Source organism: Chionomys nivalis, chromosome 10 (genome assembly GCF_950005125.1).
Source record: "Chionomys nivalis chromosome 10, mChiNiv1.1, whole genome shotgun sequence".
NCBI lineage: Eukaryota > Metazoa > Chordata > Mammalia > Rodentia > Cricetidae > Chionomys > Chionomys nivalis.
Genome location: NC_080095.1, coordinates 53951227 through 53969320, shown reverse-complemented (window position 1 = coordinate 53969320; position 18094 = coordinate 53951227). Strand labels below are relative to the sequence as shown.

Sequence of the window (18094 nt, the reverse complement as noted above, 5' to 3'; positions counted from 1 at the left end):
GAATATAATTAAAGACACGGAATTGTATGCATACATCGAACGCAAGGAATGCATGGCATACAAAGTGATGAAACGGGAGAATGTTGAAGGCATCAGTAACAGGTTTACTGACGATTCATTCACTCTAGAGACAACTAAAATAACATGAGCGGATGGTGAAGGCAGCAGAAGTGCCTGCCACTTCCTAGATGTGCAGCTCAGCCCCTGAGGAGGGAGGCCAGCAGCAATCTCACGGGGGGATGGATTTCCTCATCTCTGCACAAGTACAAGTTGTATCTAAAACAAGAACTCAGTTCCACCTACCTCGTTAATAAGTATTTTTGACTTAAGAAAAAAGATCAAATTCCTATGCTTAGAGGAATTAAGAAACAGTCCTAAGAACAACTGCATCTGGTAGGCCCTGGGAATGGTTAACAACCAAAGCCTGAGTGGTTTCTGCTCCGAGTTTTTGCCTTTTTCAAATAATTTAGAAATATTTAAAATTTCAAATATTTGGAAAAAGGGGTAGGGACTAGGACAACACTAACTCCAGTCACATCAAGTTTACAACAAGCAGCTAGGGGAAGCTAATTTTGGAATAAACACATCAATAAAGCCACATATTTCTTCATTCAGCATAAAACTGGACATTCCTCTATACAGTCACAAGACAAGGTAGACCTGAATGCAGTTTGCTTGACTACTGACAGCCCAGGATATGGATACAACGAGTAGCTAGCGTTCATGTATTTGTTTAGTGTGTGGCTGGCTCTCCTCTAAGCACGCTACACAGATTCTCTCTGAGCCTCCACAGCTGCCCTTTGGGTGGGCACTCATTTTGCCACTGCACACAAAGGAAGCGGAGGCACCCAAAGATTGCAGTAGAAGAGATCAGGAAGTGCCGAGGCTGGGACTTGAACCCAGGGCCCCTTGCACTGCTAAGTTCCCATCAGCCACGCACCCTGCACTGTTGCTCATACTCATTTCGCATCTGCGCCAACCTCTCTTCTTGAAGAAAGAATTCAGCACTGCTGGGATCGAGGTCACCAAACTAGAAAGGACAAAAAAACAAGGCTGTCATTTTTCCCAAGGGCCTTTCTTTGACCTATCACATTCCAAAGATCTCAGTTTCTGGTGTCACCCGAGCTCCCAGATATGACAGGAATGTGGCATTTGAGCCGAGACACCACCAACCAGAACAGGAGAACACCCAAGAGCTATGTCTTCCGCCTGGGTCGGAGCCGACCTCCATGCCAAGCAATGCTTTCCCTCACAGCCACTACTCCAAATTCTATCCTGAGAAGTTACAACTTCCTGTAGGAGTCCAAACAGTTCCCTAATAAAAATGTTCTTGGCATTGCCTCTGCTCTTTTGGGTGAGTGACATTTTGGGCAACTCATCAGGAAATCGGAAGGAGACGAACTACCTTTTCTGCTAACACATTTTCCAGATTGTGCTGAAGTTTGTTGGTCAGGGCTTCATACTCTGCCAACTTCTCCGCATTTTCCAGAAGCTCGTTTTCCAGGCGATGGTTTTCCTTAAAAATTTGGTAAAATAAACACGACACAGGTCAGAAATCAGAACACTGTCTTATCACTTTTATATGAAATAAAAACCAGGACTTGAGATTAAGAAAAGCCATCTATCATGAAAGCTAGAGAAAACTAGAAACAAAATAGTTATTAAAAGGGCCGATACCTAGGACACGATCTGAAACTCTGGCTTTAAAGAGGACCTCATAAAATTGTGCTCCTCCACGCCTTAGCTACTAACAGGCCCATGTGGGTATCGAGCATTGGAAATACATCCAGAACCAACTGGGACATACACTGTCAGAGTAGAATCCACACTGGATCCACAGAGCAAGCCACAAATGCAGAAGACGGCTCAGCGTGGTTTCTGCTCACTGGTTCCGTCCCAAAATGACAGTGCCTTGTAGATACCACATTAAATGGCTTGAAGGTAACTCCACATCTTAATGTGGATACTATTTTCTAATAATGGACAGCAATACACACTTACTTTAAAAAAGAAAGTACATAGATGGCTTTATTTTATTTCTATGCGGCATTACAATGGAGTACTTTAAGGGACAGATTCTCAATGGATTGTTGTAAAAAACTGGTTATAAAGTCCCTTCTGGCGGCACGAGCTGGCTCAGTGGGCAAAGGCACTCGCCACCAAGCCGGACCAACTGAGCTAACGCCCCAAAGCCCACATGGAGAAGGGGAGAACTGACTTCCTGAAAGTTATTCCTTGACCGCCATGTGCTCATGTCACTGTGTCCCCACCAAACTGATTCATGTTAAAGGGAAACACCTTGTCTAGCCATAGCAGGAGGCTCAGAAGAACTAAGAAGAGTAAATCCAAAAGCAGTGTTAACTAATGCTCACTGCAGTTTACAGCTAATTTATAGATGATTTTGGTGTAAGGATACAGAAGTTACCCATAAATGGCTCATAATTTATATGCAAAAGCAAATTATAATAAAATAACATACCAACTGAAACTCACGAACTTTTCATTAAAAAAAAAAGATTTTTCACAGTACATTTTAGAAAGATTTCACCCACATTTGTTTAAAAAAAAAACCCAGGAATACAGACTTGCCATTTGACATATTTTCATCTCCAGGGTTAAGGGCTGATTGGAAGAATGCTATTTTCCAAGTACATTTTGCCAAAAGAATAGAGAGCCAGTATATTTTTAATGTATTCTAGTTCACACTCTCACATAGCAATATGGAGTTTAAAAAATGTACTTAACGCATTAAAAAAAAACCCTAGCGGGCGGTGGGGGAGGCGGGTAGTGGTACACACCTTTAATCCCGGCAGAGGCAGGTGGATCTCTGTGAGTTCAAGGCCAACCTGGTCTACAGAGCGACAGCCAGGATCAGCCAGGGCTACACAAAGAAACCCTGTTTTGAAAAACCAACCAAATAAACAAAAACAACAACAAAACACTACCTTCTCCTAAAGCGCCAACTCTATTATTTCAGTCTCTCAAAGAATAGCCACATGTAGATGCTGAGCTGATATACTGTGCAAACCCTGCACTCCAGACCCTGGCTGATGCTCTGGATACCAAGTCACATACTGAGCACAGGGGACAATGTGGGCGACAGGAGGAAGGCGGGGGGTACAGCTACAATCGTAGAGGCACAACCTACTACTGACAACAAGAAAGGGGGTGTGATGGGAATGTGAAGTTAATACAGCCTGTGGTGTTGGGGCTTCGGCAAAAGGAGCATAAAAGAGGAGCAGAGAGCTCCTACTAGACCCTAGGCCCCCTGCAGTCCCAAATGCTAGCAAAGCCACCACCATGTCCTGGTCAGGGCAGTGAGGATCCTTGCATTTAGCCCTATGCAAACTCATGCTTTTAGAATGGAGGAGCAATGTGTGGGTACCCAGCACGGATCCAGGCTGCAGGGCTAACAGGAAGGCTACCTTCAAGGAGAGGGCAAGGCGGTCCCGGACGTAGTTCTCTTCCGTTTTGGCCTTTTCAATTTCCCGCTCGAGCTCCACCCGCTGCTTGCCCATCTGCTGCAGGATCTGCTCCCTCTCTTGGCGGAGTTCGTTCTTCAAGGCTGTTATGCGCTCCTTGTATTCTTCATCCAGCTTCCTGTGACGGAGGACAGATCAATAGGTGGCTTTAAGACTCCCTGGAGGACAGTATGTGATGATTCCAAATTTGGAGACAGAGGCACACTGTGACAATGCCTAAAAGTGCTCTGCCTTCCTTCCCGAAAGCTGGGCCGTACCTCTCCAGTCAGATGTGGTCCCTAGCTTTGTTCCCACCCTGCCCTGAGTTGCGGTAGAGGGAAAACGGAGGGTTGGGAAAGTCAGGGAAGGACCCTGACCTCGCCCTTCTGGCCACACCTGAGGTTGTACTCATTCCTCCGCTCAATGGCCGCATGGTGATCGTCGACCTCTGAAGCCATCAGAGACTTCAGCTTTTCCGCCTTGTCCAGGTCCGACCGTAGCTTCTCTTTCTCTCTGACCACTTGGTCAACTCGTTCCCTAGAATTAGAAAGAAAGTGAATTAGTAGGAAACCGTTTCTAAGCAACCAGGAGACCCCCCCAAAAAAAACCCTCTCATCTGACTCGCTTCAAAACAAACACAAAACCAAGACAACCAAAACCTTCCCCAAACGAAAATGCCGTCCACAGTTCCCTTTAGAAGCTCCTGCCAATCAGAGCCCCAGCTCGCTTCCCTTCAACATACAGGAAGAGCAGCCATGCTAGCCTGTGAACAAGAAAAGGCTCCAGGGCTGGTGACATGGGCGACAAGGGAATGGACCAGGCAAACCTGCTGGACTTACAACAAATGCCGGATCTCGGCCTTGAAGCTGGCCAGAGCTGCCTGGTGTATGCCATTCTTGGTGACCAAGAGTTCATTCTCGAGAGCCAGCGTCAGTTCTGTCAGGTTGACATTTCCATCCAGGCTGAAATCCAAGGCCTGGGAATCAGAACAACACGGAGTCAAAACAAACGACAAGCCCAGCTCCCAGAAGCAGAAAGTGCCGGAAGCTGTATAAACGGAGACAGAAGTCAGCCGAGAGACCAGGAGGGTCCCTCAGAGGGCAGCTTTCATTTAGAACACCATTTTCTTAAGGAAACCAAGCTCGCATCTCATGACAGCCCACCAGACATTGTAAACAAACACAGTAGGTGTATTTCAAACTCTGCCAAATGAAGATGAACTAAGAGTTTCCTTAGGTCAATAATTTGAGATTAAAAAAAAACACACACACACACATGGAACTATTCAGCCATAGGCTTCTGGTTTAAAAAGTTATCTCTTATCTCTGAGATCTCAAAACCATTAAGTCATTCAGGAAAAATCAAGTCAAAAATTAGTTTCAAAAGATAAACCGACACCCCCTTCCCGGGATTGCCAGTTTAGCTGCTACACCTTCAGGATCTCCTGGCTGTTCTCAATGCCTTCTTCCTGCCAGGTGTCCAGGATCCTCTCCACAGATGCATGGCCCATCCCATCATCCAAGCAGGAGAAGACCCGGAAGCCGATGGTACTTGTCATGGCTGCCGAGGTTGTGGTCCTCCGTCCACTCTCATCAAAAGACTGGAAGAAGAAAGAGTCCTGAGCAAACCAAGGTGAGCCCCAGAAAATCAGCTGGATACTGGCTGAGACTGGAACCGCCAGGCTGGGCAGAATTCAATTGGCACAGCCTGGGGTGGAGGTAGGGAAGCCATGCTGTGCCTTTGATCCGTGGTTCCCAGGGAGCCAAGCCTACAAGCTTATCAGAAAGAACTGTTCCAGGAGAGTTGGCTGAAGATGAGATGTATGGCTACTTGATACCAGGTTTCTTCGACCCCACACTGTCATCAAGAGGCATAATTTGTGGCCTTCACACTCTGTAATTTATGGCCATTACTCCAACCATCCTTTCCTTTCGAATGGCTTAGTCTTTCTCATTCTCTAGAATACCTTTTCTTCTTTGTATTTTCCTTTAGACAACAAATTAAGCCATTCAGAATTACTAAATGGTTTTTTTTTTCTTAACACTTGTTCTGAAAAACATTCTGTTGATTCTTTTCTTTCCTAAGACAGGTCTTACTAAGTAGTCCACGCTAACTTCCACCTTTCATGGCTGTCTGGCCTCTACCTCCCTAGGGCTGGGATCACAGGTGTGCACCACCACACACAGCCAGCTCTGTGCGCTGACCTCTTACCTGCATAGAGAGATGCCGCTTTAGTTGTCTGTAGGGAGTAGATGCTGATGTTGTGAGGGACTTCCCAGTTTTAAACAGACTATAGAAAAAGTCTTCGACGCTCATTGTACCATCGGGATCAAGGCTGAGAAAGACTTCCTCCAACGTCTAGGAAAGAACAATCCCGCGTTTTAAACACACACAAATAGCACATGCACAATATACTTCCGGTCAGTAGAAATCCATCCCCCTGGCGACTCTAGGACTTCAGGCGTATACTGCTGTCTCTAGTCTCATTTAAAAGAATTCCCCTCTTTAGAAATGATGTCCTCTCCTTTCCCTCAAACACAATAAAAGTCCATTTTCAATATCTCCATAACATCATACAATTTAGCAATCAACTTTTCTTTCATTTGTTCATCCTTCCAGGACAGGCAGCCTTAAATGTCTCAGGTATTATTATTTTTATAAATTTTAAAAATCGCTCCATACATACAGCTCATAACCCTATGTTAACTGGACATTTGTTATGCCTTCAAAACGTGGTGGTTCTAAGCAATTGACATCTAGCTCATACTGACATGTTCAGATTCGCATGTGTGATGTTTAGTGTTAACTGCTAACTTGACAGGATTTGGAATAACATGAGGGGCCCCTGGGCTTGTTTATGGGGGGTTATCTTGGTTGCATCAACTAAAATGGGAAGCTCTACCCATGGAGGCTGGGATCCTGGACTCCCCAAGTGGAGAGAATGGGCTGAGCCGGAGCAAGCATTTGTTCATCACCTGTTCCTGATTATGAATGGGATATGACCAGATATGACTCAAATCCCTGCTGCTCTAACTTCCAGGCCACGGTGGACTGTGCATGGTGACGCAGAATAAACCTGCGCTGGGTTGATGAGGATGACTCCAGCGGGCTCATATATTAGAATGCTTGATTCACAGTGGAAATGTTTAGGAAGGATTTGGAGGTGTGCTCTTATTGGATGAGTGTGTCACTGGGGTTGCAAAAGTCCACCTTAGGTGCAGTCTTCCTCTCTGTGTCTGCAGATTAGAATGTAAGCTCTCAGCTACTGCACTAGTTCTATGCCTACCTCCAGCCACCATGCTTCCTGCCATGATGACCATGGACTCACCCTCTGAAGCTGTAACCAAGGCGCCGATTAAATGCTTCTGTCAGTTGTGTTGGCCATGGTGTTATCATGGCACTGGGACGGTGACTAAGACAAAGCCCTTTCCCCTATGCTGCCCCCTCCAGGATGTTTTATTACAGAAACAGGGAAAGGAACTCAAGAAGCTCTGTGACAGACCGCAGAGTTGAAACACGCTAAAGTCGCGTTTTAATGTGTTAGCCCAGGAAAGACCAAGGCTGGATGAGAATGATCTCGTTTGTGTGTGTGCAAAAGGAGGGTCTCATATATTGGAAGAGGAAGGAATTTTGCCTCCCCACTCTGTGCTCTCTGGTGACCATCGTATAATTTTCATCATATAACAAGGAACAGGGAGACTGGACCACACCGGTGTGGAGGCTTGTCGAGGGACGGTTCCTTAGTCCCAACAGGAATGGGACAGGGAAAGAGTGGCATGAACCATGAAGTCACAGGCAGAAGGAAAGACATAGGCCCTCACTGTGTGATAAAAGTTCATTACGGAACAGGCCTCCAAGAACAAAACAGAAACCACTCAGAGATCTTACAGTATGGCTGCTGTCGCGCGCTAAGGGAGAGACTTAAGACCGTACTGGTGACAAGTTCCCATATGATGTCCAAGACTCAAGAAGCAAGAAGACAGTATGCTAATGAATTTTATCTCAAACGCCTTTTCCCAAGTCAGAGGAGACATATGTTTCATTTGGGAGAGGATTCTGAAACAAGGAAACTCTTCTAGAAGAAAAAACATCTGTGGTTCTAACTGGATCTTGTGATCAGTCGCATTTGAGACAAGATGCTTAGGCTGCCGAATGCCTTCAGCTTTTCTGCCTCATTCTCACCCATCTAGAGAACTATGACCTAAGGGATGTAGCTTTGAGGGCCGTCCAAGCAGAAATGTCCATGAAATCCAGACATACCAATGGATTACATCCATGCTTGGCCAAATCCGTGCAGTTTCTAGGTGGCCTGAACACACGTCACTTAATCCATCCAAACCTGCTGGAGTAATAGACTCTTGCCAGTTATTTTAAGGCAGAGCTCAGGATGAGAAGTGGTGGGTAAAAGGATGTGAATTTAGAAAGCGCTGGATGGTTAGGACTGGGCTCAAGAGAATGCTGGGCACATAAGCAACTGGGGTGCCTGCCCGCATTGGAAACAGGGGTCCCATCTAGAACAAGGTCATTTTCATTTCCCACACTGGCCAGGTCTGTGAGTGGCTGACTTCTCCCTGTGTAGGATGGGAAACATGCACCAGAAGAGGGTCCAGGGATTGGGACACCCACAAGGGTCTGGGAGGTAACAGGAGTCACCGAGGCATGAAGGTTTCCGACATCAGAGAGCAAGTGGTGAGGTCTGTGCTAGCCGAGCACATGGCTGCCTGTCGTCTCCAGAGACGCTGGTTGGGGCTTGCTATTGCAAATATTTAGGGAAAACTTCCAGTTTCAAAGAGTGTGTCTCAAAGTTCGGCTTTTAAAATACTGGACAGGTCAAACAAAGTCATCCTTGGGTTTGATGTGGCCTCGAGGGAGGTAGTCTGCCAGCCCTGCCCTCTTCGCTGGCCTCTCTTACAGAAAGTGTGGTGTGAGTGACAGCCAGAGAACAAATCTAGCTCGCCCTCCAAAAAACAGGGGCGACAGCAATCTCACTGGCTTCCTCTGCAAAAGGCTGGCAGAGTTCAAACTACTTCCAGGTATAAAGTTCCAGGATCCCAAGTCCGATGCCAATAACACCAGCTTGCACTCAGCTTTGGTTCAGAGCTAAGGACATGAAATGCAGGACATCTCCTGATTTCTCTCGGTGGGAGGGGGTGGAAACACTAAGCAGGAGCAAGCTCCATGAGCAATGCCTTCCTAATTGGTGCGGCACCGGGAAAGAAGTGAAAGTGTCCTTTGCCATCTCAGGATTTAGGAGCTCCCAGCAGAAAAAAAGGAAGCCAGCTCCCTGTGAGTGGCTGCGGTTTATGTCCAAGGATTGTTCCCAGATCAGCAATTCAAGCTTGTGAAATGTTTCTGGGTTAAAAAACAAAAACAAAACAAAACAACAACAACAACAAAAAAAACAAAACAACAACCTAAGGCTCTTTGGACCGCATTGGTTCAGAAATTGGGACAATTAATTCTATGACTCAATAACCACTGTTGAAAATAAATGAGCACTGGGGTATTACAAAGGTTGTCAGAGGGGTTATATAATGCTCACGTCAGATGAGAAAAACCAAGCTTTCCTGCAAGTCAGGCTACTTGGCAGCCGTTAAAGACTGGTCTCTTGGTTAGGAACATGCTACCACGTTCCCCCCCAGAGGCAGCCAGCGGAGGCAGCCAGCGTGGTGTCAGATATCATTAGACTCAAGGATCCCAGAGCAATGGCTGTCTCCTAACCTCCAACTCTCCCTAACCTTTGTTTGTAGCTTTCTGAAAGACTTGTCTCATGCATTTTCCGGTGCTTCCCGGCTATTCACACACTAATTCTGGAGAGCTCTCGATTCCTCATAAAGCATAAAGCAGACTCTCACGACCCTTTATGCCTTCAAAGTCCCCAGCCTACCTGACCCTGCTACCTCGTGGGCCAGAATCTGGCTGTTCCTCACAGCAAGGCTCCCCGAACACCAGTCTGCAAACTTCAGACCGAGGTTGCTGAGGCTGCCTGTCCCATTCAACACTCAGTGTCCCCAAGTGACAAGCAATGACACTGAGATCCTTCCAGATCTGCAAATCCAGCAGCCTGGCCTTCAAAACACTCTAATTCCAGTCTCTGGCGTTCCTTAATTCTTCCACGTTTCCCCACATTTTCCTCTTTTGGGTGATGCTTCTACAGCTATATGCTGGCAGAGCTGAGCTTGTCTGGTTATCTCATATGAGGTAACATAGCACAGTAGGGGGCCGCATTATATATTCAGGAAGCTCAGTTACATCAGCTTTGATTTCTGCCACACAGCATGCCTTTCCCAAAAACAAAACGAGAGTGTACAAATAGGATGTCTTTCTAGGAAAAAAGAATGCACGTCTCTAACAAGGTAGCCACAGCATCAGCCCCAAATGAGAACAAAGCACCCGGTTACCGCTCCATCCACGTTCTGTAAGCCGTATTGTTCACAGATGGAAACCAGCTTCTTCCGGTTCAGGTGACCATCTCGAGTGATCCCCAGATCTTCGCAAACCTCTTGCAGTTTCTCTTCTATCCAGTCTTGGGGAGGGCAAGACCCACTGTGTGAAGCATTCAGGTCATCTGGGTTCCAAAACCTTAGCTGTCCTAAAATCAAGCATAGACTATGTTGTGTTCAAAGGATTCCCACAGGGATGGTGGCTGTGACAGAAAACGTACCTTTGGAGAGTAAATCTTTCCATCGTTTTTATACTTTTGCATGTATGAGTGTTTTGCTTGCATGTATGTCTGTACACTACATGCATATAGTATCCATGGAGGAAGTATAGTTTTATATATCTATATATCTATATCTATCTATCTATCTATCTATCTCTATCTATATATATATATACAGTTATATAACTATAATTGGGACTCGAACCTGGGTCCTCTGAAAGAACAATTAGTGCTCTTAACTACAAAACCACCTCTCTATCCTCAAATACATATTGTATGAGACAAATAAATATTGTCCCTGCTTTGATTTGGTGTTGACATCCCATTGTAAATTGGAGGCATTTTTTGCTCTGGGACGGCCGCCCACAAGAAAGGAACATTATCTCACACTGAGGAGACACAGGTCAAAGGCCTCAACTGAGGCCTTCCAGAATTTTTTATTTCTGTTTTCTTTCTGGTCTAAGCATCACAGCCTCTTTTCCTGGGAAGGAAACAACCATAATGAGCCTTTCAAGGTTCAGCTAGTCTCCAAATCTCCCTGACCCACAGAAACCCAAGAATGCAACTTAAAAGAAGACGTGGTAAGATGAGGGATACAATCTGTTTGAAGACAGGGCCCGGCTACTTATTGAAACACAAGACTATTTATCTGGTATTAACCATCTTGCTTCTAAACTGGTGCTGTAAATGTGAGAGCCCATGAAGTCATCATGGGATAACTATCGGACCTATTTTCTGTACCTGGAAGAACCACTGACGACGGAAAGGACTAATTAGTGTCATTCATGCCATTTATTGACAGAAATTAAACCCATCGCTATCCTGTTGGTCCAGGCTGGCGAGCCAGAGAACACATTGTTTTAATCATACTCAACCACAGCTCATCTGGGGTTAGCAGAAGAGAAAGCGGAGGCCTCCTGCTGCCGAACCACAGTGCCATCTGGTGGCCAGAGGATCGATGTGTTCTGCTTCAAGTGTATGCTCAATACCGGACACTTGGAAAGGATGTGCTTAACAGGACGTTCACATTCCTTTGAGAGTCTGAACAGAGACTGGTCTGTAAGTGGGCTGCTACATATTAGATGCTATGGTGGTTTGAATGAAAATGGTCCCCCTCTAGGCCCAAAGGGAGTGGCACTATTAGGAGGTGTGTCCTTGTTGGAGGTGTGTCACTTGGGGGCGGGCTTTAAAGTCTCAGAAGCTCAAGCCTGGCCAGTATCATTGCCACTTCTTGCTGCCTGCCAATTCAGATGGAGAACTAGCAGCTACCTCTCCAGCACAAAGTGCCTGCATGCCTCCATGCTTCCTAACATGATAACAGACTAAACCTATGAACTGTAAAGCCGGTCCCAATTGAATGTTTTCCTTTGTAAGAGTTGCCAGGGTCATGGTGTCTCTTCACAGCAGTAAGAACCCTGAGAAGCCGTCTTTCAGGTCATATTAATAGCTAGGACTTGAAGATGAAGTATCACTAGGAAATGTTGTTTGCTTTTTTCCTGGTGCTGTTGGTCCTAATGTCAATGCCCAGCTAGCTTCCAGGGAAGGAGCAAGCAAGTGGGTACAGAGTGCCTGCCTCAGCCATAGTAACCAAGGGCAGTCCCTCCTCAGCAGTCCCCACCCACTGTCCACCTCCTCAGCAGTCCCCACCCACTTCCCACCTCCTCGGCAGTCCCCACCCACCTCCTCAGCAGTTCCCTCCTACCTCCTCATGAGTGCCCTCCCACCTCCTCCGCAGTCCCCACCCACTGCCCACCTTCTCAGCAGTCCCCGCCCACCTCCTCAGTAGTCCCCACCCACTGCCCACCTCCTCAGCAGTCCCCTCCCACTCCAACGCTCTCTCTTACCTTCTGCTTCATACTCCTCACTGTGCTGTGTCGTCCAGTGCTAGAAAAGGCAAGAGAAGATTAGTGCGCATTTGAACCCAGCTTCTAGACCATATTACTCTCTGGCTCTAAGTCACCCTCTCAAGGAACTTTAGCCTTTGCGTCACTGCAGACAACTAACCAACAGGTTGAAACCTCTTGAAATAGACTGTTCTTTGCAGGCCTCACCAGCACAAGGTGCTGCCTTTGCAGGCCACTAAGGACTTGCCATTTTCAAGGTTACTTCTTCAGTGACAGATCCTGTTACAACTCCTTAAACCAGCCCCAAACAAACGTCCAGAGTTTGCCATCCAGCAAATGTTCATCCAAATTCCTAAGTTTGTTCTTCAGTAAGTGCAGACTGAGTGCTCATCTTCATGTTACGCCTTGGGACCACAACCAAGAGCAGAACTTACTTATGGAGTTAACCTTATGTAAGTTGCTTGACCTCTCTGGTCTTAGTTTATCTCTCTGTAAAATGGGAATAAAGCAGTGTGAATTTACTGAAGTATGAGCCAAGTGCTTAGCACTGTGCCTGGCACATACACACTACAGCCTTGTTATTTTTGTGGGGGCTCCTCAGTAGGCAATTCATATGAAATTTGTATTTGTGGAATTCTTTTCACCTTTGTATTCAAAATTAAATCTTTCAATTTGGCTATGTCTCTGGAAGTATCTGCGCATTTTTTAAAAAGGATTTTATTTTATTTAATCATGCTCATGTGTGTCTGTGTCGGATATACACAGGTGAGACCATAAGGTGTCAGATCTCCTGGAGTTAGACTTCCAGGCAGTAGTGAGCAGCCTGACATGATGCTGGGAACTGAACTGACAGCGGGGTTGGGGGTGGGGAGCGTGCTCTGCCAGAACGGTACCCTAACCACTGAGTGCCAGCAGAGATACATGGGGTACAGATGGCAGCTCACCTCAGCAACATCTCATAGCGGTGTGGTTCACTCAACACCACACAAGGGCACAGGAGCTAAAAGCGGGCTCATAACCGTCATTACTGAACTGCTATTATTGAATTATCTAAGTATTTAAGCTACAGCTCCCACTCCCACCAAGTCTGAAGCAGCCCTGTTCATGTATGGCTGGCAGCGATGTGCATGGATATTAATTATTTTCATAATGAAAATGGCTTATGTATCAAAATAAAAATATTCACACTCTTCAACCCAATAATTTCATTAGTTATCTAAAGGAAATTTCAAAAAAAAGGAGAAAGCCATGTGCACAAATATGTATACTGAGGCACTTTTGTAACAACAAAGTATTTAAAATGACTTAAATATTCAACAATGGGGAATAAAGCATAATGGTACCACATAATGCAGTCACTAAAATTAAAAAAAACATGAGGAACATGGGGAAACATTTTAATAAATGTTAAATGAAAGAACATAACAAAAATGTGATCTGTGCTATGATTATTGCTGGCAGCAAATATTTATATAACCAGACAAAGACCAGAAGGAAATAGACAATAAAAACAAGACTCGTTTTAGTTGAGGGACTATAGGATTAACTCTTATTCTCTCCACTGTTCTAAAGGATTTTCTGCAGTGTTAACAAGTGCAGCTCTCACTGCCCTCGCCAACTTAACTGTAGTGACTCGGGGTTCTCCCCCTCTGGGAGTCACCTTCTGCGACAGACTGGTGGCTGCAGGTTGGAGGGCAGCCAGGGTTGCTTAGGCAGGCAAACACTACCAATGTCTCCTGAGCTCAGCAGAGCATGGGGCCATCAGAGACCCTCGGCGAAGTCTTGCCATGGGGACAGCAACCATCCCAAAGTTCAGTCCTGAGAAAGCCCAATACTAGGCATGCCATGGGCACTGGCCTGGAGTTCATAGCACATCTGACCACCTTCATAAGACAGGCTCGCTTGAGATTGGTCTTGAGACCTCCAACATTCCATCATGGAGTGGAAGGGATCACAGGGCCCCACCCCTGCCTGAGACTTTGTAGGCAGTTAATGGTGCCTGGGGGTAGGAAAAATGTTTTCTTCGATGGCATAGCCAGCCACTGATCGGTGCCCATGTTCCCATAAATAACTCCTTCCATAAGTAACCTTAATTAAACATAGGGAATCACCAACAAAGACGCGACAGCAGAATGGGGGCTGGTCAGGGAAAGGGACCAGCGGTGAATATAATCAAAACACATAGTGTACGTGAATGCAAATGTCTGAACGGAACCCATCATTACATACGATATATGCTAGCAGAGGATGAAAGGGTAGCCCAGCCCAGCCCAGCCCCGGCCTCCAAAGCCCAGGCATCACTTAACAGCAATGGTTTCTCAAAAAACCTGAAGATGGTGAGGGATAACAAGCCAAACTGAACTGGGTGACAGTCTCCCCAGCATCCTCCCATGGTCTTTGGTAAGAAGAACTGATGCACCCGGGGCCACCCTGTGGGAGGCAGTGAATTCACCCTAATGGCTCCATCTCATTCCAAGATCACCTCTGCCAGAAACCAGAGTTCCCCATCCTGACATGACCAAAGTCTGCCTCTCCTTAGTCTAAAGGAAGGGTCTGTTCCTTTAAGAGGGAGGGAGGCTCATTAAAGCTGAATGTTTGTTATTAAATTGCGATTTGAGGGGATGGGGCGGGTAAGGGAAGAGCCAATTCATTCACACTTCATTTATTTTCATTCTTACTGCCTGGAGTCAGTGAGTCCAATTAAAAAGCTGGGGGGAGGGCGCAGTTTAGAAGGCTGGAGATTAGATCATTCAGTTACAGAAACAGCACCAATAAAAGGAGGCATCATTGTGGAACAGGGTCCTTTAATTGCTCATGGTCACCCTAGTGAAGTGAGGGCTGGCAGGTGGCCTCTGGGCACAGGTCCATCCAGAGTACTGGAGAGTAATCAGGAAGGACCCTGAAGGGGGAGGAGCAGGGAGGCCCAAGGCTGGGGTGCTGTCAGGATGCTGAATCCACCAGAAGAGACTTTGCTATTCAGTCCTGCGAAGCCATGGTGGGGGGGGGAGGTCTCTGAGTGGGTGAGCACATGTGAGCACTGGGTGAGGGGTGGGTGTCAGAGCATGTAAACACTGGGTGAGGGGCAGGTGTCAGCATGTAAACACTGAGTGAGGGGCGGCTGTCAGCATATAAACATCACTCCACACACCTTGGGTACTCAGTACCCAGGGAGGCAAAGTCACACAGGGCTGGGCAGAGACTGTTCTCTGTTTAGGGACCTCCTGCTACTGCTCACTCACAAAGTGGGGATGTGCTCCACCCCACGAGCGGGACATGGGGGTGTGAGTGTCTTAGAGACGGCCAAACTACTGCTATCTTTCCATCAGAACAATGATGTGGCCAGGAGGTTGAACTCCAAACCGAGGCTCGTTGCCCTTTAGTGGCATGGGTACTTTGGCCAAATCACTTACCCTTTTCGTGCCTCAGTCTCCCCATGGGTAAATGCATAGCAGCTCTTCCCCGTGAAGGCATGCTTCACACTGGAAAGCACTGGACAGTGCCAGGGTCTACGTGATGCTTGGGTGGTCTACTTACTAAACAGAGTAAGGAGCTAGCAGCCACTCTCCTTGCTCCTTGATGCTCCGAACAGGAGGAGGACAGAAGACACAGCAGATGGCCCAACGTCAGCTTTAGGAATGAGGGGAATGAGCAACCAGAGCTCTAACAGGTAAAGTGGCTCCATTCTCTCAGTTCACCCTGTCTACACCTAACAAAGATACCTTCGGACATAAAACATCTTCATGACCATAAACAATACAATGATCAATTATGCCTTAAGAAGACTGGGGGTGGGAGGAGCTAAGGGTATGGCATGGTAATTGTGTTGGAGCAATCAACTGGGACTCAACTTGGGAGAAGCCCCCCTGCCTCCCAACCTTCCTCTCCACAGAGGCTCCTGGATCAGTACAGCTGGCATGGGCTACCCTGCGATCCCTTATTTACAGCGAAGATGCAGGAGATGGGGTCAGAGGTTGCCTGGCCCCCAAAAAGCTGCTACACAGAAAGCGGTCCTCACCCTTCTCAGTTAGACAAAGGATGCCCTTGCACCCATCCCAAGGGTCACACATCTTAATGTCACACTGGCCATTGTGGCCAGCTGGATTGTTTTACAGCTGGCTGAGGTACCCTGGACACATCAGCCACAAGGCACCAATTTCAGGAATGCTTTCTTTGGAGGGACACCTGCTTTGGGGGACTGCAGAGCAGATGGCCAAAGTCTCTTGGATCCCTGGCTTCTAGCCCCAAAGTGGAGCCAGCATCTGCAGCCTTCGGACCATGTGTCCTCCCCCCTGCCTACAATAGGCCAGCCACTGCCTTCGGACCACATGCCCGCCCCCACAATAGGCCAGCCACTGCCTTTGGACCGCATGCCCCCCCAATAGGCCAGCCACTGCCTTCGGACCGCATGCCCGCCCCCACAATAGGCCAGCCACTGCCTTTGGACCGCATGCCCCCCCTGCCTACAATAGTCCAGCCACTGCCTTCGGACTGCATGCCCCCCCACAATAGGCCCGTACTAGCCATCTGCTCCAGCTAAGACCTTTGCGCCCTACAGAATGTATGGCTAATTAAAATGATTATGGGCATACACGGGGCTACTCTTCCGAGACAGAGGTTGCTGAGATGATCTCTGCAGCTCAGGAGACTGAAGCACATTAATTTTGAAAAGGGAGTGCCTTATAAAAGCCCAGAGGAAGCACAATACAATTTCCTAGACAGACAAACTCCACAGAAGGCTGAGACCGAGAGTCAAAGTGCAGGGTGTCTCTGAAGAGAACCAGAAATCTGTTTAGGGAGTGTACGCATGATTGAAAGCACAGTGGTGTGTTTGGTTCATCTTAAATGCTTAGAAAGCTGCACTCTGAGCTGGGTATGGGAAGCTGAATGTGCCTGGGGGTCTGGCTTTTGTTTCTGCGGGGTGCACTGGGGTGCACTGGGGCTCATTTCCCATTCTGCCACCTTTGAAGGCTAAGGCAGTGGAGAGCCTGGCAGCCCAGCTTCCAGTCCCTCTGTTTTGAACTCAGGGAGGAGCTACTGGACTGAAATGCAAATTGGTGCCTTCATCTCAGAAGGCAATTAAACGCTGCAAGTAAGAGTCAGGGATAGCGGGAACTTAATGTATGGCTTTTAAATGCACAGGCATCCACCCAAGTCCTAGTGCACTGCCAAAAAGCCTCCAAGGGCTGCCAATGCAAAGAAATGCTGAGTGAAGCCTCTTCCCTTAACAAGGCTGGGAGCGAGTGGATTTTAAAGTCTGGAAAGTCTCCCCACCCCTTTTGGAGGCACTGAGGATTGAACCTAAGTTTAGACAAACACTACCAGCGATGCAGAGTCTCATTGAGTAGAACAGGCAGTCTCTACTCTTCTACTCATTACGGCTGCTGAATGGGGGGGTAAACAAATTTCTGTCTATAAAAGATACTTAATGGTTTGTTGGCAGGGGTGACTATTGTCATTAGTTCAGTTTTGATTTGCTGTCTGTCTTAAGTTTCTTGTTAAAAAAATGAGTATCAGAGATTACTGATCTAGAAGGGGGTGGAGCAGAGACAGACATTAAGGGACACCCTCGGTTGTAACTCGGGAAGACGGCCTGGGGTCTTGTAAGAACAAATGTTGTCTTGTTAGCTTCGAAGAGGCTTCTGAGGTCTTAGGTCACATTCAAGGGATCGACGATCCCATATAGGAGGAGTCAAGTGATCTAATAAGACTGACGAACATAAAGGGGAAGGCTGGAATAACATTTATAAAACGTCAACATTAATAAAATGTCGGTCCTGGGCACATCATCCCTCGAGTCGGGAATAAACGGCATCAACGAGGAGACTGTTTTCTTTGTCAAAGAAGGACAAGGTACATAATATAGATAATGAAAAAATAATGTGTGTATTTCAACCCCCAAGAGCTCTGAGTAGAGCTTCTCTCAGGTACTGAAAAATGTGCGTGTCCCACAATTAAAAACTGATCCAGAGAATGGAAATAATTTACAGTTTCACCACCAAGTTATACATATATGAAAATGAACACAAGAGAAAGATAGTCAATTTCAGACTTTTTGAAGCAGTTTGAATTGATGCAGACAGCAAAATCAGTTTTTTGTTTTAGGGTTTTTGGGGGGTTAGTTAACC

At 46.8% G+C, this 18094-nt stretch overlaps 1 protein-coding gene across 4 annotated transcripts in view; it reads right to left on the bottom strand.

Annotated features, from left to right (window-relative positions):
* Nucleotides 1–18094, bottom strand: part of Nin (ninein) — a 93869-nt gene that overhangs the window by 38568 nt on the left and 37207 nt on the right. For all 4 annotated transcript variants that reach the window (XM_057782129.1, XM_057782130.1, XM_057782132.1 and 1 more), the window contains exons 5-13: nucleotides 11970–12009; nucleotides 9863–10053; nucleotides 5673–5819; nucleotides 4894–5061; nucleotides 4301–4437; nucleotides 3858–3998; nucleotides 3426–3600; nucleotides 1406–1516; nucleotides 941–1030 (exon numbers count right to left, since the gene is read on the bottom strand). In XM_057782129.1, coding sequence (XP_057638112.1) covers nucleotides 941–1030; nucleotides 1406–1516; nucleotides 3426–3600; nucleotides 3858–3998; nucleotides 4301–4437; nucleotides 4894–5061; nucleotides 5673–5819; nucleotides 9863–10053; nucleotides 11970–12009 — 1200 coding nt within the window. The remainder of the gene's footprint in view (nucleotides 1–940; nucleotides 1031–1405; nucleotides 1517–3425; nucleotides 3601–3857; nucleotides 3999–4300; nucleotides 4438–4893; nucleotides 5062–5672; nucleotides 5820–9862; nucleotides 10054–11969; nucleotides 12010–18094) is intronic.